At 40.5% G+C, this 22,889-nt stretch overlaps 1 protein-coding gene across 1 annotated transcript in view; it reads left to right on the forward strand.

The window, feature by feature from the left end:
- The first annotated feature begins 209 nt into the window (after window positions 1-209).
- Window positions 210-22,889, forward strand: part of PCYT1A (phosphate cytidylyltransferase 1A, choline) — a 44,280-nt gene continuing 21,600 nt past the window's right edge. Inside the window, exons 1-2 of the mRNA XM_056126971.1 lie at window positions 210-331; window positions 14,850-14,999. Coding sequence (XP_055982946.1) covers window positions 14,883-14,999 — 117 coding nt within the window. The 5' untranslated portion in view covers window positions 210-331; window positions 14,850-14,882. The remainder of the gene's footprint in view (window positions 332-14,849; window positions 15,000-22,889) is intronic.

The raw sequence follows: 22,889 nt of genomic DNA on the forward strand, positions 1-22,889 counted from the left end.
GGCAGGCCGGCCAGAGGCCCGGGGCTCTCCGGAGGCAGGCGGCCCCGTTCGCGCGCGCGCCGCCGCCCTCCCTCCCTCCCGGCGCCGGCCTCGCCGTTTCGGCTCGGTCCCCCGAGCCTCGGGCCCGCCGCCGAGGCGGAGCGACGGGGTCAGAGGTCAGGGTGTTCCCGAGGAGCCGGGGGATTGACAGCGGGGCGGGCGGGCGGGAGGCGGGACTTCCGGCCCGCGGTTCCGTCAGCTGCCTGTCCCGGGCGTCTCCCGCAAGTTCCTCAACTTCCCTCGCCCGTGACGCGGCGCCGGGCAGAAATCCGCGGCGCGGGTCCCGAGCCAGGTGAGGACCTGCCGGTGGGCCGCCGAGAAGGCGTCGGCCGAGGGCGGGCGGGCGGGCCGGGGCGGACGCGGCGGGGCAGCGTGCGAAGGAAGCGGGCTCGGTGACAGCGCGGTGGGGAGGCGCGGGCTGCGAGGCCACTGTGACCCAGGGCTGTGACAGACGGAGGGACTGTGACCCAAGGGCAGGGACCCGGCGGGCCCCGCAAGCGGCCCGGGGCGCGAGCGGAGCTGCGAGCGGACTCGGGCCGAGGAAGCGCGAGGCAGGGACCGCGGGGCCGGGGGCCGGGGACCTGGAGCGGAGCCGGAGCGATGCGGTGACCGTGCGGGGCCGACCTCGGAGCAGGCGCTGCGGCTGCTGGGTCCTGCGCGGAGCGATGCCTCGAGGGAGTGTGGGGTCCGCGACTGGCATGGTACTGAGCGGGCGCCGGTTCCCGAGTGGCGGGCGAGCGGGCGGGCACGGAGGGGCCCTGCTGGGAGGACGCCGGGCCGAGGCTGCCCGGACGGACCCGGCGGCGGCGCACCCGCTCCTTCTCCCCTGAGCTCAGTGACTTACTTCGGCAGAGAGCTGGAAGTTGCTCTGGACGGGTGCCGCCCCAACTTTGGGCACTGTCACGTTGCCGGGCTGTGAAATCCATTTTGTGCAGAGCACCAGACGAGATGCTTATGTATTTAGGTCTGTAGGTGTAGATTTTTTTGGTGGATTTTAACGCAAGAGAAAAAAAATTGTTTTATAAGGGTTAGTATTGCTTCATTTTAAATGGTTTTCATTATGTTGTACATGGGATTGTGATGTAAATAGATTTTATATATACTTAAATGCTTGAAGGAACCTGTAGTTTAAAAAAAAAACCCTAAGTTTGAGAAACATTGGAGCAGATTATTTAATTGAGTTCCCTTTCAGGGGATTGATCCTTCCAGCTGCAATGGGGAAAGACTGTCAATAGCCGGGACACAGACTTTGTGGGATTAATATAACCCAAGTGGAAGGCAATTGATGAGTGATGAGGGCGCAGAGAAATTCGAGATCTCAACTGGGAGACCCAGAATTTATATTAAAATAGGAACAGTGCTATTTACAGAAACAAGACATAGGCATTTAGATAGGAAAGAAGAATGCTAAGTAAAAGCTTTTAAGGTGGCAGGCTTTGGAAGACCAATGTCAGCATTTGGCCAAAAATAAAATGGGTATAGGAGGACCCAAACTTTATGGTTCTTTTCAATCTTGATATTTAGTGATTCTGCAAATATGGAGAATTGTTAATAAAATGGAATTGGTCGACCAGAGAGATTGTACAGCGGACAGGACGCTTGCTTTGTATGTGACTTGATCCCTGGTACTACATATATATGGTTCTCTGAGCACTGCTACAATCAATTCCTGAGTGCAAAGCTAGGGGTAAGCACTGAACTTACCCCTAGCTGAGTGTCTCCCAACATTCACCCCAAATTAAAAAAATGCACTGTCTGTAGCACTGTCCTCTCCTCATTCATCAGTTTGCTCGAGCAGGCACCAGTAACGTCTCCATTGTGAGACTTGTTGTTACTGTTTTTGGCATATCAAATACGCCACAGGGAGCTTCTCAGGCTCTGCCGTTCGGGTGGGATACTCTCGGTAGCTTGCCTGGCTCTCCAAGAGGGGCAGAGGAGTCGAACCCGGGTCGGTCATGTGCAAGGCAAATACCCTACCCACTGTGCTATAAAGCAATAAAAAGTCAGTGTTAATGTCAAATAATGGCAGCAAGTAGAAGAAAGAATCACACTGGGCAGGTTGACAGTGGTGACAAAAATGTCACAAGGGATAGATGTTTGGTGTGTTGGAGGCCAATACTGGCATACCCCAGGAATAATGCCTTGCTGGGGGTAATTGAGTGGACATGTTCCTTTCTGGCATTTTTTTCACTGATGTCTTTTTTTGAAAATTTTTAAGTGACGGAGTTTTAACTACCTCCTCCACTCTCCGTTCTTTGTAGAAGGTGGTACTTTTGGCTGTCCATTTAAAAATGCTCTAGTAGAAGTTTGAGGTCATTTACAAGTTGTTAGACACTTTATCTATTACCCTTACCTCTTCATACGCACATGTATATTTTGTGATAAGAATTTTAAGATTCTTGAATGCAAGTGAATTGGGATTGGTGAGGTGATTGGCTTTAATAAAAAAAAATGATTAGTTGCAACCTCCCATAACAACACAGAGTAGATGCTTACATGGTTACATTCTACATATGAAGATACTCAATAATTTCTAGAACAGAATATATGCTTCAAGGTAACTGCTCTAGAAGAGATGACAATTAGGTTTAGGAACTGCCACACTGCCTCTAAGGTTTTTTGTTTTTGCTGAATACAATGGAGAATCATTGATCTACCCTGCTTTGCCAGTATAATGGCCTGATTGATAAAGAATGAACATTAATCTTTTCTTCCCTTTAATCTTTCTTATAATTCTCCTCCTATGAAGTGGTGAAGTTTTATTTTTCTTGGGGACCCTCTTTTGTCTGTGTGGTACTTTGAGAAGAATGATCTTGTCAGAATCTTGGTAACATTATCAACACTCATAACTAGGAGAATAATTATTGCTTTCTAATTTTACATTTTCTAACTACAGCAGAAGTATTTGTTATTCTGGCTAAATATTTAATAATAATATTATCAATAATACAAAACATATGCATAGTCACCAAATTTTCTATACAGTCAATATTTATAAACAACCTGATCCTATTTGTGAGTCCCCTATGGAACATGATTTTCCTAGGTAGCCAAATAAGAAACATGTTAAAAATACTATGAGAATTTATGAAATATTCATAGATGAAGCACCACAGAGTTTTCTGTTGTTATTAATGGATAATAAACAAATGCCTAGTAATAACAATAATTTCCTTCCTCATGCTTTTCTTTACAAGTATTTATTATTCTTTTGGGGTGGTGTGCTTTTTGGGTCATACCTGGCGATGCACAGGGGTTACTCGCTGAATACAATGGAGAATCATTGATCTACCCTGCTTTGCCAGTATAATGGCCTGATTGATAAAGAATGAACATTAATCTTTTCTTCCCTTTAATCTTTCTTATAATTCTCCTCCTATGAAGTGGTGAAGTTTTATTTTTCTTGGGGACCCTCTTTTGTCTGTGTGGTACTTTGAGAAGAATGATCTTGTCAGAATCTTGGTAACATTATCAACACTCATAACTAGGAGAATAATTATTGGGACTCTGCACTCAGGAATTTCTCCTGGTGGTGCTCAGGGGACCATATATGGGATGCTGGGAACAGAACCCTGGTTGGCCACGTGCAAGGCAAATGCCCCACCTGCTGTTCTCTCTCTGGTCCTATTTGCATTATTCTAATCTAAAGCCAGATCTTCTGACTTGTCTGCTATTGGAGATAGTTCCCCCTTTTGAATCAAATAAAATTAGGTCTTTCTTACACCAGAGGCTGTGCTACCCTCAAATAGAAGGGGAAAAATACTTCTCTCCCCCACCTCCAGCAAAAGTCATGATTTTGTGGGGGGGGGGGGGGATTTTTTTCAATCACAAATACTCTAACGTTGGCATACTTTGTAATCTTGTCTGGATTATGGGAGTTCCTTTTTGCTCAGAATTGTGGCAGCTTCTGTATCTTTTACATTATCACTGAATCAGGCACTTAAAATAATCTGATTTAGGAAGAAGAGCTTAAGGTCATCAAGGCTATAGACTCCTACTTATTGCTCTGTGGGTGCTTTCTAGCACCTCCTTTTTACTAAATTTGGTTGTTTTGTTTAGAGTCCTGAACCAGCTTTACAGTATTCTTATCACATAGGGAGTTCTTGAAGTATAGATATGTTTTAATTGCTTTATGAGTAATTTTTGGCAATTTGAATCCTAACTTCCTTCCACAATTCAGTCAGTAAATTCAGAAATATACATTTTAGATACTCCATTTTGCATAGTATTCGAGAGCTCTACCCAGAAGAGAAAAAAAGAAACACTCTCTGATAAGTACGTGGGTCTGCATGACATTTGTTTAGTTGCATTGATTTATTAAATAATCAAATTACTGTGTTTCACTGTTTGCAAATCAGGTTAGTAAAAACATAATAGCATTTTTGTTTGTTTTTGGATTTTTTTCTCTTTCTTTCAGTGACTTTCAATTTGAGGGTTGAAAGGTGTATTAATTTGAAGCTTTCAATGTTTGGACTAGAATTACTGCCATTAAGTAAGAGAAATCCATGGACCTACTGGACTATTGCATCACCTCCAGAACTATTTGCTAACCAGTTTTGAAGGGAGAGCTGCTAAAACTAGTGGCATGGTCTTATCCATGTTGTCCTAGAGAACAAAATGAGTCTATGGCACTTGCAATAAAAGTAGCCGCTTTTTAAATTTAAGAATTACCTTAGATGTGATTGTATTTTACTTTGGCTATAGAGCAGAAGTTTTTATTTTGTGCAGTGAACCCTTTTAACAGTATGATAAAAGTTATGCACTTGTTTTCTAGACTAAAGTTTTTATGTGCAATAACATAATTATATGCAGTAACAATACATAAAATTTTAAGGAAAACAAATTTCAGTGGAAAATAGTTATCCATTTTTAATAAATATAGGCTATAGCACATGATAAGTAATGGGTATTATATCAGATCTTATAACTAAGTATTTTAAAAATCACTTTATTATTGTTATGGTGTATAATCATAATGAAGGAAATGAGTTTTCCAGAGGTTAATAAAAATAAACTTTTAAAAAATAAAATTCAAAACTCCCTGAATCTTTCACTAGAACCTGTGTTAAAAGTTTAAGTTCCCTAGCCTGTTCTAGGAAGAATGCTGGTTTTTTGTTTTGATTTGTTTTGGGGTCACACACAGAGTGTTCAGGGCTTATTCCTAGCTTTGTACTCATGTTCCTTAGGGAACCATATGTAGTCCTGAGGATCAAACCAGAGTTTGCCATGTGCAAGACATGGCATACCTTAACCCTTGTATTATCTCTCTAGCCCTAGGAAGAAATCTGAACAGAGGATTTACTCATTGAATCTTCTAATAGAATAATAGTAAAGCAAAATTGTTCAGATATAATGATTTTTATAAGTGTCCCTTAATGGTTTCGGGGATAATCTTCCTGAAATATTCTAATGTGTGACCAGATACAAGCACAAGCTTTATTTGTTTTTAGGGTTAATTCAAGGTCTGGCACAGAGAAAGTGTCTACCTGGGTTTGTTGAATGAAGTTTCTCTGAAGAAATTAAAGGCAAGAAATGGAGCTTAGACTTATAAGTCTATATTATCATAATTGTTTGATAATTATGGTACAGTTGTTTTATTTTTATGGGCCACACCCAGTCGGTGCTTGGGTTTTACTCCTGGCTCAGTGCTGAAGGGTCACTCCTGGCATTCTTGGGGGACCATATGGGTTGCTGGTGATCAAATTGGGGTTGACTACATGGAAGACAAGTGCCCTAACTATTGCTACAGCTCCAAAAAGTTATGGCATAGATTTTTTTTTCTTTTTTGGGTCACATTCAGCGATGCTCAGGAGTTACTCCTGGCTTTGCACTCGGGAATTACTCCTGGCAGTGCTTAGGGGACCATATAGGATGCCAGGAATCGAACCCAGGTGAGCCACGTGCAAGGCAAACGCCCTACCCACTGTACTATCACTCCGGCCCCAAGTTATAACATAGTTTTTAAAAAATTATTCTGTAATTTGCACAGTTCTCCACTTTAAAACAGCTTGCATAATTTAGTATGATTTGTGACCAAATGATTGATAAAACTGATCTTTCTTTATCGAGGAGCCTTTGACACTTTTTCAGCAAAGAGCCAGATAGTAGACATTAGACTTTGCAGTTTCTGCAATTACTGTTGCAGCTCCTCAGTTCTGCAGTAGCACAAAAGCAACTCTGTTATCTAGAGTAAATGAACATGGCTGTGTTTTCATAAAACTTTAATTACAAACACAGACAGTGGGTCATTTTTAGCCTGTGATCCATATAGTTTGCTGATCCCTGGAGGTCTAATGGTTCCCGCATCCACTCATTCCACTTCTCTATTGAGTTAGTCATATATTCCTCAGACTTAACATTTCAACCTTAGCTTAAAGTTGTGGAAAGAACAGAATGTGGAAAGAACAAATGACATTATGCCAAGAGCAACACATATACTTTAACGTAGGGGGTTGCCTCCTAGGATACCACTTTATTAAATTCTACGTGTGAGAAGGAGGCAAAGGTCTCAGATATCAAATATGCTTGCTCATTCAACTTTGAAACTGGGTATTGGTACACTGGTAAGAAATTTACTGAGAATATAGTTTTACTGAGGGAGGCCCAGAATTGGGGCAAATAGGATTAGAATACAGATAGTTTCCTATAACTCTCAAATTAGAATTAGATTAGTATATATGATTGAAACTTGTTACTATTCAGGTTTGTATTATTTAGAAAGTGGAATCTACCTCTCATGCTGCAGGGCTTATTAAATCAACAAGCAGTAAGGAAGTACATTACAAGGGGATAAGGTGTATGCCATTTACACTGCACTTACAGGAAACTTTCATCTTTAAAAGCATGTTTCAGTGCCCAAATTTTGTCTCCTTGAGGACATTTATATTAGAAAAGTACTTGACTACATTTCTGCTCATTATCTCCTCACTGCTATTCCTATTCCCTTACACACATTCCGCTTATCTGCCAAGTTGACACATCCACACATCCACTTTTGGAACACTGAAGAACAAGGCAAGCTCTGTTTCAGAAGGTGAGTCAGCAGAAATGAAGCCAAATTTTATGAATATGAGTAAAATTACAGATACTACAATACAGATATTCTGTCTTGTGAGCGGCTTGTAGAAACTTACTAATGTACTTAATAGGTAGGATGATGGTTGATGGTTGTGACGTGAACAGTTATATCTGTATTTAGAATTTATATTTGAATGGGGGAATTTGAGTGACTAAGATAAGATGACTTATCTAGGCTGAATTCGTAGAAAGTGAAGATAGACGGTCAGCAACTACATCACCTCCGCTTCGCTGATGACATCATTCTAATAACACCAAACATTAGCCAAGCGGCACAAATGCTGACCACCTTCGACCATGAGTGTAGAAAGGTTGGACTGCAGCTGAATCTCAACAAGACAATGTTCATGAAAAATGAACTAGTCCTTGACATTCCATTTGCTCTCAATGGAACAAACATCTCTGAATGCAGCAGCTACGTGTGCCTGGGTCAAAAACTCAGCATGAGGAACAACTTGGCGCCAGAGCTGCTCAGGAGGAAGAGAGCCGCGTGAAAAGCCTTCAAGAGCGTTTGTTGTACTCATCAATTTAAGGGTGTTTTGGGTTTTTTTTTAATGTCCCAAGTGATAAGAATCCCAGCTTAATTGACAAGTGAAAAGAGAAATATATTGGGTAGCTCAATTAGTCTAGTATCTGGCTTCTATCTCTTTGCTGTCTCTATGTTGACTACTTACAAAGTTTCTCTTGGTTATAGGACAATTAATAGATTCTCACAGGATGATTTCTGTGAAATGGCTAACATTTTCCCAGAATCACACCCACAAAGAAATAGCAATTTTACTCTGCTCTCCTACCTCCTCCTCACAATCTGTGACCAGGAGAGAGATGTACTGCATGCTTTAGTCTAGCACATGTCATTTGATGCTAGGTTGATAATGATGTAGTTCCTGGTCTAATACTAACACCTTCTCTTTTCTTCTAATCTGATTCAAACCAGTAAAATCCCTGGAGTTCCTATTGCAATCTTCCAGGGATATATCCAATTGCAAGGTAACGTTCTCTTTGAGAAGCATGAAATTAAGGGCGTAGGATGCTACTAAGAACCATGGATATATGCCATGAATGCTCAAAGTCTCAAATTCAGTTCCTAACACTCATGCCTGCCTCCCAGTGCAGCACTGCCAGGTGTGGCCCTGGATCCCCCTGAGCACCACTAGTGACCGGATGCCAAGTACCTCTGGGTCCAAGGATCACTACATCACTGGGCCAGAGCATTGAACTGCCTGGCCCAGTGGGCCGCGTAATCACTGTGAGTGATTATAGGAGTGGTTCCCATGACGTGTATCCATAAGCACTACTTGGGAGTCCCTCCAAAATTAATTATAGTATAGCACATGTTCAAAATTCATTAATAGTTTGATTAAATTCCTGTGTTATTGTTTTAACCATCTCTGAATAAATTTCTTTTGGTGGTGCTAAAATCAAACCCAGGACCTCACATATGTGAGGCACACATTCTAGCATTGAGCCATTGCTACGCAAAGATACGCATTTTTTTTTACTTTTTTTTTCTTTTTTTTCTTTTATTTATTTTTTTATTAAATTTATTAGTGAAACACCATGAGGTACAGTTGTAGATTTACAAATTTTTTTGCTTGGGTTTCATTTATACACTGATCAAATACCCATCCCTCCACCAGTGCCCATTTTCCGCCACCATGGATAATATCCCTCCCCCCATCCCCCCCATCCCACCCTGCCACTGTGGCAGGGCATTCCCCCCTGTTCTCTCTCTCCTTTTGGGTGTCGTGGTCAGCAAAAGAGGCATTGAGTGGCAAACATGTTCAGTCCATAGTCTACTTTCAGCCTGCATCTCCTCTCCTGGGAGTATCCTCCAAACACCCTTTATTTGGTGCTCCCTTCTCTATCTGAACTGCGCTTTCCCCTAGAATACCTGGCTGGCCTCTAAGCTATGGAGTAATCCTCCTGGTGTTGATCTCAGCTATTCTTGGGTATTAATCTCATATTTTGTTATTTTATATTCCCCAGATGAATGTAATCTTTCTATGTCTATCCCTCTCTTTCTGACTCATTTCGCTTAGCATGATACTTTCCATATTGTACCACTTGTATGTAAATTTCATGACTTCATCTTTTCTAACAGCTACATAGTACTCCATTGTGTAGATGTACCAAAGTTTCTTTAACCAGTCATCTGTTCTTGGGCACTCAGGTTTCTTCCAGTTTCTGGCTATTGTAAAGAGTGCTGCAATGAACAAACAAGTGCAGATGTCACTTCGACTATACATTTTTGCCTCTTTGGGATATATTCCCAGGAGTGGTATTGCTGGGTCAAGTGGGAACTCAATTTCTAATTTTTTGAGAAACGTCCATATTGTTTTCCAGAAGGGCTGAACTAGTCGGCATTCCCACCAGCAGTGGAGGAATGTCCCTTTCTCGCCACATCCGCGCCAGCATCGGTTGCTTTTGTTCTTTTGAATGTGGGCCAGTCTCTGAGGTGTGAGATGGTATCTCATTGTGGTTTTTATCTGCATCTCCCTGATGATTAATGATGTAGAGCATTTTCTCATGTGCTTTTTTGCCACTCGGATTTCTTCTTTGAAAAAGCTTCTGTTCATTTCATTGCTCCATTTTTTGATGGGCTTGGACGTTTTCTTCTTGTGGAGTTCAACCAGTACTTTGTATATCCTTGATATCAACCCCTTGTCAGATGTGTATTCGGCGAATATTCTTTCTCATTCTGTAGACTGTCTTTGTATTTTGGTCACTGTTTCTTTGGAGGTGCAGAAGCTTCTTAGTTTAAGATAGTCCCATTTATCTATCTCTGTTTTCACTTGCTCGGCCAGTGGCTTGGCGTCTTTGAAAATACCATTAGCCTCAATGTCATGGAGGGTTTTGCCAACTTTGTCTTCAATGTACCTTATGGTTTCTGGTCTGATGTTGAGGTCTTTAATCCATTTTGATCTTACTTTTGTACATGGTGTTAGGCAGAGTTCTGAGCCCATTTTTTTGCATGTAGCCATCCAGTGATGCCAGCACAATTTGTTAAAGAGGCTTTCCTTACTCCACTTCACATTTCTTGCACCTTTATTAAAGATTAGATGATCATATGATTGCGGGGAGATGTCGGTATATTCAACTCTGTTCCATTGGTCTGCAGTTCTGCCTTTGTTCCAGTACCATGCTGTTTTGATTATTACTGCTTTGTAGTAAAGTTTGAAGTTCGGGAGGTTGATTCCTCCCATTTTCTTTTTCCCAAGAATTGCTTTAGCTATTCGTGGGGGCTTATTGTTCCATATAAATTTCAAGAGTGTTTGCTCCATTTCTTTGAAGAATGTCATGGGTATCCTTATAGGGATTGCATTGAATTTATACAATGCTTTCGGTAGTATTGCCATTTTGACAATGTTAAGTCTCCCAACCCATGAGCAGGGGATAGAAGATATGCATTTTTTAATAACCTCTGCCCAAATATTATGGTGTACAGTGCCTCTAGAGTCAAAGTATCCCATTTCAGATAACTCTCATTTCTAAAAGTTTTCATTTTGTTCAGTTAAAATTTGTGTCTCTTTTAAACAGCAATTTATTTTCTATCCTCTGGACTTTCACAAAGTCTTTGTCTTCTCTAATGTGTCAGATGTTCAGATAGGTATAGATAATACTAATTAGGTAACTTTTTGTATAGCATAGTATAGTATCCTACTGTATACTATAGTAGTTTAGGGATATGTAGTTTATGTACGTAAACTGGCAGACTGCATTTGATTCCTAGCTTTGTCACTTAATAGCCATATGACCCTATCTTCTTTGACTCAACTTCCTTACATGTAAAATCGTGATTAAAATTATACTTACAGTACAAAGGGCTATGACTATTAAGGCCTTTACTGTTTTCTAAATAGTTACACCTACTTGTGTTATTTAAGTGCTCATTCTTGTGTTTCTTCGTGTTAGCTTATTAATCACGATCATCCTGTTGTTCATCAATTGCCTCGAGCAGGCACCAGTAACGTCTCCTTCTTCCTAGCCCTGAGATTTTAAAAGAGCCATTTCAGTGCTCTTTCAGGGTTAGGAGAATGAGACCCATCATTGTTACTAGTATTTGGCATATTGAGTACGACACGGGAAGTTTGCCAGACTCTGCCGTACGGGCAGGATACTTTTGGAGGCCTGCTTATTAACTTATTAATAGTATATATAATTCTTGTGACAGTGGTTTTATTTTTAAAAGAAGTAAAAAAAAAGAAATTTAATAATAACATGGATTCCTCCTGTATGCAGAGAAAGACTGAGTACTCATCCACACAGTTACAGTTATAACATTAATCCTATTTTGGGGGGATTGAACATGTGAAACATGAACTCTGCCACCACCACATCTCCCACCCAGAGCATTGTTTTTTAAGTGGAAGCCAATGAGTGAGATGTAGTATACTTCATATTTTGTTATACTTTAATATGAAATTGTTTAATAGTTACTATTATTTATTATGGGGGGAATTTGAAATCTTTTAGGATGTAGAGCTACTCAGCATATACACTTTAAGGCAGATGATTACATCTATTACTAAATAATGTTAACTAACATTTATAAACACTTGTTTGCCAGGCACTGAGCTAATGCCTTACCTCAGTTACATACCCCAATTCAACCTTATTTGCTAGATAATTTATAATAAGGCTTGGAAAGATGAAACCAAATTGTCCAAATTCTCATGGCTAGGAAGTGGCAGATAGGGGGTTCAGAGTTAAGATAATCTTATTTTAAGGCCAGTATCTTAATGACTACATTGTGGTGAGGAAGTGAGATCAGTGTTTTTACATTTCTCAAAATGGGGCATAGATTTAAAACACTGAGAAACACTGCCTCATATATTCAGTTAGAAATGTTTATATTAAACAGATGGAGACATTTTGTTGAATATAAGAATTATGGGACTAGAGAGATAGCTCAGTGAATTGAGCTCAGGCTTTGCATCTCCTTATCACACAGTCCCTTGAGCACAATTGAGAGCAACTTTTTTTTTTTTAATTTTTATTAAAGAGCCATGATTTACAAAGTTTCACTGAGAGCAGCTTCTGAGTTCAGAGCCAGAATAGCTTTCCAGCACCACTGGGTATGGCCCCCACAAAATCAAACAGAAAGACAAACAGAAAGAAAGTCATGAAAAAAAAAAAATCAAAATCTGAGTTGGAAGAGAGAGCTAGATTATCTATTGCTGTAAAGGAAGTTAATAATGTTCATTATCTTAATTTTGGTGCTCTCACAGGTGTATAGGTATGTTAAAGTATACTTATTGGATTGTGCAATTTAAAAATGTACAGTTTATTGTATGTCAGTACAGTTTACATACAGCAAAGACTGCTGAGAAGTTCCTATCAGCAAGTCTTTGGACGTGTAAATATTTTTCTATATACTTATATGTTAAGAATTTTGTCTGGAAGCTTATGAAAATAACGTGAAAATACGCATGACATTTATCCCTTTAATTTATTATGGCACCTTTAAAACTTTGCTTTGTATCATGAATGAGAGGTACAGTTATCATTAAAGTATCACCTATTTGTAATGTCAGGATAGAAGTTAACAGAGATTTGTTACTTAAATTGAAAGCTTGTCAGAAAAACCTAGCAAAACTATCCAGTTGGAAAGACCTATACATCTGTGCAGCTGACAACACCTGGTGGCCTCTGAATCAGGCCAACAGCCATGTCAGTTCTATTTCATTGGTCCTGGGACCTTGTTTACTTTTTATTTTTTTTCGTTTTTGGGTCACACCCGGCGATGCTCAGGGGTTATTTCTGCCTCTGCACTAAGGAATTATACCTGGTGGTGCTCATGGGACCATATGGGATGCTGGAAATCGAACCCAGGTCGGTCGCGTGCAAGGCAAACGCCCTACCCCCTGTACTATAGCTGCAGCTCCTATTTGTTTTTTTTAACCTGAAATAGCTTTCAATCTTTAATTGTTTTTCCATGATTGGCATTTTATTAATACAGACTTGTTTTAGAGAATTTTTTAATTCGTGTCTGTATGCTTGTTCCTCCTAAATTGATATAGTTTATATATTTTTTTTTCGGCTAATATGTCATCAGTATTTCAAATTAGTTGGTATTATTAGTGATGTTAATTTGATCTCTTACCTAAGAAATTTTTTGATATAATGTTATTTTAATTTTTCCCTTCATAATTAATAAGTAATCTCTGGGACTATGTCAGTGCCAGGGATTGAATTTAGAGTCTCACATATGCACAGTAAATGTTCTACCACTGAGCTACATCCCCAATCCAATAATAAACATTTTTTTTTTAAGATGAGACTTTGCATGTAGTATTCTCACCTTGATTGGAAGTTTATTGAGAGTATATTTTTTAATGTTAAAAAATTATGTTTAAGGGGAGATAGTACAGCAGAGAAGGAGCTTGCCTTGAATGCAACCTACATGGACTCGATCCCCAGAACTACATATGGCTCCAAGGTCGCCAGGAGTAATCCTTAAGCACAAAGTCAGGAGTAAGCCCTGAGCACTGCCAAGAGTAGCCCAAAACCAAACAAAACCAAAAGCCAATAAATAAAATGTATGTTTTATCTGAATTTGACTCAGTGCTTAAAGCAGATACCTCACATGTGTGAGGCTTTGGGTTTGATCCCTGACACTGAAAAAAAAATCATTATATAATAGTTAATGTACACACTAAGTACTCAGTATTAGTGACTATTTGACCTTGAGTTTCCTGGTACCAGATTGCTGATTACATGTCTCATAAGGAATTTTGTGTGCTTAACCTAAGAAGAATTCCACAGTTATGTGCTAGGTTGAGTTAATCGCTAATTTTACTAATTAGATATTATTATCAGGTGTCTCAGACCTGTAGAATGGGATGGGAGCAGTAGCACTGATCGCTGAATATTTTGAAAGAGAAAATTTGAAAGATTACTGGAAACAATAATGAAGAAAGCTCTGTTCATTACCACTGGAAAACTTATTAAATGATTAGAATCCTTCTCCCATTTTAATTTGCATTTATGATGAAAGGAAGTTTCTGGGTGGTGTTCATCTTTCAAATTAGACTCACATTTTTTTTTTGGTGCCAGCCTAGTACTTGACCATGACTCATGGGGTGTCACCTTCAGTCTTAAGAATTAGGTCAGGTTTCTTGTGGCTCATGTCACATTGCCACTTGAAATTTAGCTGGAGGAATGAAAATATGGCACAATTGCAGTTGTTTAGATGACATCTTTTTTGGGAGGCTTGATAGGGGCATCGAGGCAGAGTAGCCAGTCCTCATTCTGTCCAGCATTTGTTTTGTTTTCAGCCTCTGCCCTGAAGATTTTCTTTGAATTTTCACTGTACCATATCTGCCTCAGAGTTAGCAGTTGATCATTAAAGTTGTCTTATTCCCAAAGTTCACCAAAATGGACTTTTCATTTTTCTATGTACCGGTCATTATACCTCTAGGTGCCCCATGCGTATAGTTAAGGGTTAATGGCAAAGTCTCTCTAACCAACTTTCTCTGTCAAGTTATTCTGATCTTTTGTATGCAATCAGGATATGAAATGAACAGGATATGAATACAGGCAGCCTTGCTCAGGGAGAATAATTTCCTAGGTCAGGTCAAACAAGGCATTTCACTGGGAAACCTGTGTTTTGTGAAGAACTTTTGCCAGATACAGTTGGTTCATCTTGAAATGTGTGCTATGAAATTGATATATTGCTTAATGTATCAATTTTAATATCTCTGAAATACTGAGACCTTTTTTCTCACCAGGTAATTCCACTGTCTACCATTAGTTAAAAGAAGATGGATGCCCAGACTTCAGCCAAAGTCAATACGAGAAAGAGGAGGAAAGAGACACCTGGACCCAATGGGGCAACAGACAAAGATGGAATTTCTTCTAAAATGCCACGCTGTGCAATTGTAAGTAGAAATTTCTTTGTTAAACAGTTAACCTGCCAGCAAGAGGGTGAATAATATTGACATAAGTATTACAAGTCTTCTTAAATATCTTCTTAAATAATGGGAAGAATGCTTACAGTGACTGGAAAGCATATATTTTCAGGTGTTGAAAATCTTATATTTTCCTACCAGATTATAACTTGGAGCTCTGTTGTAAGAGCTTTACATTGCAATAAGAATAAGAATGGTAGGAAAAGTTGGAGGTTGTGTGTACAGTATGCTAAAGATCACATTCAAATCAGTGAAGTATAGAAACTAGGCCTCCAGCTAGTTATCTCTTGGTATCATCTCATGGTGTATGGTTTTCTTGCTTTAGTATCCTTTATGCTAAACCATTCCTCCAATCTCTTGCTGGTTATATCTTAGGCTAGGTGTCTTTTTGTATAACCCCCTACGTTGTTTTCCTTTATCTCTGGGATATTGTCTTTGTATTTACTAACTACTGCCAAACCTTCAGTGAATGACTCCATTCTAAATTGCTCATCCCATCTCAGGTTGTACCTTACCTAAAATTTCCCCTCAGAAACATGTTTAAAAATGTATGTGCAACTGAATTTTGTTATTGATATACAATAGTATGAAATCCATGCCTTAAAATCTCATTGACTGAGTCAAGGATATGGCTCAATGGTACAGCACTTGTTTTGCACATGTGAGGCCCTCGGTTTTTTACTGGTACCTCATATTCCCTTAAGTATTGGGTATGACCCGGAGTATATCAAGTATGCCACTTCCCCCCAAAAAATCACAGTAACATAAGTATATACAGTATATTTATTAATATTTATTTTTAATCATTGATCAAAATGAAGCTTCCACTGATTAATTCTGTAACTTTATAGCCCAGTGGGGGAAATGTATTTGCTCTTACACAACTAACAATTGTTCCAAACCATCTTGAGCAATAAAAGGAACAACAGTCTACAAATAGAAGACACCTGATAGCTAATAATAATGATGGGAGCAAGTATATTAGCTTCCTATTCCACAAATTTTGTGACCTAAAACATTAGGTTTATTTATTTTTTGGTGGATGTACAATACAATATTTTTATAGTGGTGGGATGCAGTGATATTGTACATCAATAACCATAAACTAACAGTGCTGTTAAACTATGTACCTAAATACATATTTTAATATATTTATATATACACATATTATAAATCGAAGTATATGTGTGTGTGTGTATATATGTGTGTGTGTGTGTGTGTATCTATATTTGACACTTTCTTTTAGAACTTCACCTATAACAGTTTTCACTTACTCCCAGCTCTTTCTCATTTCTTCTTTCTTGAGATTGTCTTTCTCTAATTTGGGGGTGGAGGGTGGGGGTGGAGTGGAGGTTGTGTCACTCCTGGAACTGCACAGGGATTACTCCTGGTCCTGTGCTTACTATAATCCTTGTACTATGTCTTCAGGCCGATTAGGTTTTTTAATGTTACCGTACATTTCTTGACGTCATAAGTCAGAAATGGATCACAGAGGGCTAAAATCAAAGTGTTGGCAAGGTTGGAGTTTCTGTAGGAGAGTCTCTTTTCTTGCTAACCAGAAATCCTATCTGACCACAGCCTTATCTTTCTGCTCTTGCTTCTGCCTCCTTCATTCACATAAGACCCCTGTGACTACAGTGAACATACCCAGATGATCCAGGATAGGCTTTCTGACCGAAAATTATTTACTTTGATTCACATATGCAGAGCCCCTTTTTTCACGTAACATAGTATAGTCTCAGTTTGTAGAGAATAAAATGTAGACCTCTATTGGAGGGGAATATTCTGCTTTCCACAGCAGAGTGTACAAACTCAGAAAATGATTCAGCAATGAACAACACAGGACATAGTTAATTTCTGAATTCAGAGTATAATGGTTATGGCAGGCATTTCAGTCATCTTACTTGGAAGAGGAGACAAGTCATATCCAGTAGGTGATATTCTCAGTCAATAAACAGGAATAAAGCAAAGGAAGCCAGTGGTAATGGAATAGACTCTGAGAGAGCTTAACGTTTCTTGGTACTTAGCAGCTGAAGAATTTTAAGTAAGTAAAGTAAGTAAAGGCCCTCCCGTTGATCATCGATTTGCTCGAGCGGGCCCAGTAACGTCTCCATTGGAGACTTTGTTGTTACTGTGTCTGGCATCTCGAATCCGTCACGGGGAGCTTGCCAGGCTCTGCCGTGCGGGCGAGATACTCTCGGTAGCTTGCCGGGCTCTCCGAGAGGGGCGGAGGAATCGAACTCGGGTCGGCCATGTTGGCTGTATGCACCAAATTACTTTGCTTCATATATTTATGTCGCCGATAAGTTGAGTGACCTGCTGCCAATTCCACATTCCTCTCTGGTACACATTGGCCTTTTAGTCTGGGCTAATAGTGAAAGATTCACTAACCCAACAGGCTAGACCAATCCTAATGAGGTATGTCTACTGAGTAATCTTATCTGTCATTTCTGTGGCAGTATACTTTCTATCTCTGAATGACTTTCAATTCTATATTCTAAGCAAGGTTTTCCCTTTTTTTAATAACAGATTTATGAATCAAATATTCTCCCACTTTTACTATACAATGTAATATTTCTTTTTTAGTATTTTCAGAGAGTTGTACAACCATTATACAACCAATTTCAGAATCTTTATCACTCCAGAGAGAAAATTCATAATCTATTAACAATCATCACTGTTTCCTTCCAGCCTTCCCAGCTGCTAGAAACTGCTCATCTATTTTCTGACTCGATAGATCTGCCTGTTTTGACATTGCATACAAAATGGCATTCTACTGTATGTGATTGTTTATGGCTGGCTTATTTCATTGAGCATGTTTTTCAGATTGATGCTATAGAAGTGTTAGTAATTTCCTTATTTCCCTTTTTTGTGGTGGGGAGCACACCCAACAGTGCTCAGGACGTACTCCTTACTCTGCACTCAGGGAACACTCCTGGTGAGACTTGGAGGAACGTATGGGTCCCAGGAATAAAGCCCAAGTTGGCCACATGCAAGGCAAGTTCCTTTACCTGATGTACTGTCTCTCTGACCCCAGTAACTTATTTTTTATTACTACTAAATAACATTCCATTGTTTATCACATACCACATTTTTTCTTTAGTCATTTACTTATTAACCATGGTTTATATTATATCTTAGCAAATAAGATTTCAAAATTTTAACATACACTTAAAAATTGCCAGCTTGGCAGCTGAGTGTAAAGGTTAATAAGGTTTTCCACTTGAGAGATACGTGTATAATATAGAGTCCTATGACTCAGAGTTTATAAGTTTTAGGAAATTTTTTTTGTAGGTGAAAAGGACAGGAAGGTTTGAAGGATTGCCAAATATTAGGTAGCAGGGCTGTGGACCAGGAGGAAATGGATAGAAGAGAGAACAGAATTTGGAGGGAAAATTAAGGAATAATTCTATGGCTGACTTGTCTAAACATACAAAAAAAATTCACTGGTCCGGGTGTTTATAAAGGTATAGTTACAAACCAAACTCATACGTGGAATATAAAATAGCATATTACGAGACTAACACCCAAGGACAGTAGCGACAAGTGCCAGAAGTTGGAAGCTTACCTCAAGTGCTGGGGGAGAAGGCAGTTGGGATAGAGAAAGGACTACTAAGTCAGTGATGGTTGGAAGGATTGCTCAGGATGGGAGTTGTGTGCTGAAAGTGGGTAAAGGATCAAACATGATAGCCTTTCAGTATCTGTATTGCAAATTATAATGCCCAGAAGTAGATAGAGAGTAAGAAGAAAAGTGCCTGCCATAGAGACAGGGGGGTGGGGTGGGGGGGGTGGAGTGGAGTGGTGGAAGGGGTACTGGGGCCATTGGTAGTGGAAAATGTGCACTGGTGGAGGGATGAGTGTTTGATCAGTGTATGTCTAAAGCCTAGTCATAAAAGCTTGGTAACTGTATCTCACGGTGATTCAGTAAATTATATACCACTGTAGCACTGTCCTCCCGTTGTTCATTGATTTGCTCGAGCTGGCACCAGTAATGTCTCAATTGTGAGACTTGTTACTGTTTTTGGCATATCAAATATGCCACAGGGAGCTTGCCAGGCTTTGCCATGCGGGCGGGATGCTCTCAGTAGCTTGCTGGGCTCTACGAAAGGGACAGAGGAATCGAACCCAGGTCAGCCACTATTGCACAGCGGGTAAGGCATGTGCCTTGCACACAGATGACCCGGGTTCAATTCCTCCATCCCCCTCGGAGAGCCCGGCAAGCTACCGAGAGTATTCCACCCGCACAGCAGAGCCTGCCAAGCTCCCCGTGGCGTATTCATTATGGCAAAAACAGTAACAACAAGTCTCACAATGGAGACGTTACTGGTGCCCGCTCAAGCAAATCAATGAACAACAGGAGGACAGTGCTACAGTGGTACTGAGTCTGAAACTGTATACAAAGGAGAACTAAATAAAAACTTGCAAAATTTCTCGACCATAATTCTTTAAAACCTGACTTTGCTCAAATTATATACGTAAATAAAACTTTTTAAATGGTATAATCACAAAGTATTATACAGAATATGGCGTTTAGCCTATCTTATTTTTTATTTAATTATGACTATGTCACAGAATACCTAAACTTTGGGGGAAATTGACTTATGGTATCCAATTACAGTCCTGCTTATGGAGGCAGATCTTATGAGCTCTTTTCTACCATCATATACTGAAAACCTCTCTCCATTAGTTACTATGCATTAGGGATGCAAAGGAGATAATAACCTTGCCCTTAAACTTAGATACAAATAGGGAGCGTGTTACATTGTGAATAGTACCAGTGAATGTCAGTGACTGTCTAAAGGAATTAAAGATTAACTGTGACTGAGGGGTTGAGACACTGGTTTGGGAAAACTTTAGAGAAGATTATTTCTGAGCTGAATTTTGAAAGTTAAAAATAGGCACTAAATAAAAAAGGTAAAGGCCCTCCCGTTGATCGTCGATTTGCTCGAGCGGGCCCAGTAACGTCTCCATTGGAGACTTTTGTTGTTACTGAGTCTAGCATATCGAATACTCTCGGTAGCTTGCCGGGCTCTCCGAGAGGGGCGGAGGAATCGAACTCGGGTCGGCCATGTTGGCCGCGTGTAAGGCGAACGCCCTACCCGCTGTGCTATCGCTCCAGCCCTAGGCACTAAATAAATATTAAAAATATATATAATAGAAGACTAATATCCACAGCCAGGGAAAACGGGTTAAGAAAACAGATTAGGGGCTGGAGTGATTAGCACAGCAGGTAGGTCATTTGCCTTGGTTGCGGCTGACCCAGTTTCGATCCCCAGCATCCCATATGGTCCCCCAAGCACCGCCAGGAGTAATTCCTGAGTGCATGAGCCAGGAGTAACCCCTGTGCATCGCTGGATGTGACCCAAAAAGGGAAAAAAAAAAACAGGTTAGTGGTTGGAATCAACCACAAGTGTTGCGGGGGTGGGGGGGGGCGTTGCATGGGGGGAAGGTAGGTAAAATAGAGAAGGGACCAGTATGACAATAAAGCTGGAAATGATCACACTGGACAAGAACTGAGTGTTGATAACTTGATAACCTTTCAGTATCTGTATTGCAAACCACAATGCCCAGAAGGAAGGAAGGAAGGAGGGAGGGAGGGAGGGAGGGAGGGAGGGAGGGAGGGAGGGAGGGAAGAAAAGCAAGTGCTTGCCATAGAGGCAGGTTGGAGGGCGGGGCCAGTGATGGGAGGGAAACTTGGGGACACTGTGCTGGGAAATGTACACTGGTGGAAGGGTGGGTGTTGGAACACTGTATGAATGAAACCTAATCATGAACAGCTTTATAAGGGTCTCACAGTGAATCAATAAAAAAAAAAAAAGAAAGAAAAAATAGCCGAAAGAGTACGAGGTCAGATGTGTGAAGTAACAGTACGTTTAGCAAACTGCAAATTGTATTGTGTTTACTTAAAGTTAAGAAAAAGAATCTGTTATTCAGGTGCCAGGGAAAAGACTCAAAAGGCTAGAGCACATGCTTAGCTTTCGGGATCTCTGGGTTCAAGCCCTAGCACCAAGTAGTTCCCTGAGCATTGCTGATAGTGATGCTTGAGCACCATGTCATAAGTTACTCTTGAGCACTATTGGGTGTGATCCAAAAACCATATCTTGGGAGAAAGAATCTGCTATAGATAAAGTAAGCATTGTCTTTAATTTGTTCTGTTTTGTTTTTGAGTTAAGCCCTGTGGTACTTAGGGATTACTCCTGAATGTGCTCAGAAGCCACTCCTGGTGGTGATCAGGGGACTGTATCTAGTGCTGAGGATTGCACCTGGATTGGCCACATGCAAACAAAGTATGTTAACCCTTGTACTATATCTCTGACCCTTTCTGTTTGTTTGGTTTTGGCTGTGCAAAGGAATTTGAACTTTATACTACAAGTAATGTGATCCTATCTGCAATTTAGGAAGATTAAAAGTAAAAAGTAAAGTAAAGGCCCTCCCGTTGATCATCGATTTGCTCGAGCGGGCCCAGTAACGTCTCCATTGGAGACTTTGTTGTTACTGTGTCTGGCATATCGAATACGTCACAGGTGGCTTGCCAGGCTCTGCCGTGCGGACGAGATACTCTCGGTAGCTTGCCAGGCTCTCCGAGAGGGGCGGAGGAATCGAACTCGGGTCGGCCATGTTGGCTGCGTGCAAGGCAGATGCCCTACCCGCTGTGCCAGAAATAATCACATGAAACAGGATAAACAGAAACCAGTGGACTAGTTATGATATTGTAATGAGCCAGGTTGGAGATGATGAGGATTTTAACTAAGACAATAGAAATAGAGCAAGATAAATTTTAAGGTTTTCTATTTGTTTGTCCTGTTTTCAGTTTTTGGACCATACTCACAGGCATGCTCAAAGCTTGGCATTAGCTCCTGGCATGAAGAGAACATGAGACCAAACCTGGGCTTCCTGAATTCAGAATATGTGCTGAAGCTCTTAAGCTATCTCTCCGTTCCAAATTTTAAGTTTCTAGGAGATAAAAGACAATTCTTGTGGGCTGGAGAGCTAGCACAGTGAATAGGGTGCTTGCCTTGTATGCCGAAGTTTATCCCCAGCATCTTATATGCTCCCCCAGGGCCCCTAGGAGTGATTTCTGAGTACAGAGCCAGGAATAACCCCTGAGCATCGCTGGGTGTGGCTCCAAAACAAAGCAAATAATAGCCCAAAAAAAAGAGTTCTTGGAGTCAGGGGTGTGGCTCAGCCTGGATTTGTTTTCTAGTGCCACAGAGAGGGGGAGAGAGAAATGAGGAGAAGGGGAGAAGTGGGGAAGAGGAATGGAATGGCAAGGGAAAGGGAGAGAGAGAATTGACACTTATTTAAAATTAGGATGCAGAGGATGAGAGTTGTTTAAGTCTGTTTCATCTTAGGTTGTTATCTGTTTATTCAAATTAAAAACTCAGAAGGGCAGCCGAGGAGATGGCTCCAAGGCCTGTATGGGACTCCAGGGGTCAATCCTGATACCACGTATTCCCCAAGCACCACCAGAGGTGACCCTAAACACTACCAGTGTGACTCAGAAATAGAAAACAAAAAACAGCAACACTCAAGGAACAGCTGGTTTGGGAGGAAAGAAATGAGTTTGGTATAAGTTCTGCTTTGAAGGTATAAGTTCTGTCACTGAAATGACAGTAGGAATCAGAAAAAATCACTTCCTTCCTTCCTTCCTTCCTTCCTTCCTTCCTTCCTTCTTTCTTCCCTTCTCTCCTCTTCTTTCTTCCCTTATTTCCTTCCTCCCTCCCTCTTTACCTTCCTCACCTCTTTCACCATGGGATAGAATTTCTCTGTTCTATTCATTATTTCTTCTTTCTTATACTACATAATATTTCTCTTCACTCTAGACTTTCCCCTGGCATTATTAATATATTTTTTAATTTC

This window comes from Sorex fumeus, unplaced genomic scaffold (genome assembly GCF_029834395.1).
Source record: "Sorex fumeus unplaced genomic scaffold, SorFum_2.1 ptg000063l, whole genome shotgun sequence".
Classification (NCBI taxonomy): Eukaryota; Metazoa; Chordata; class Mammalia; order Eulipotyphla; family Soricidae; genus Sorex; species Sorex fumeus.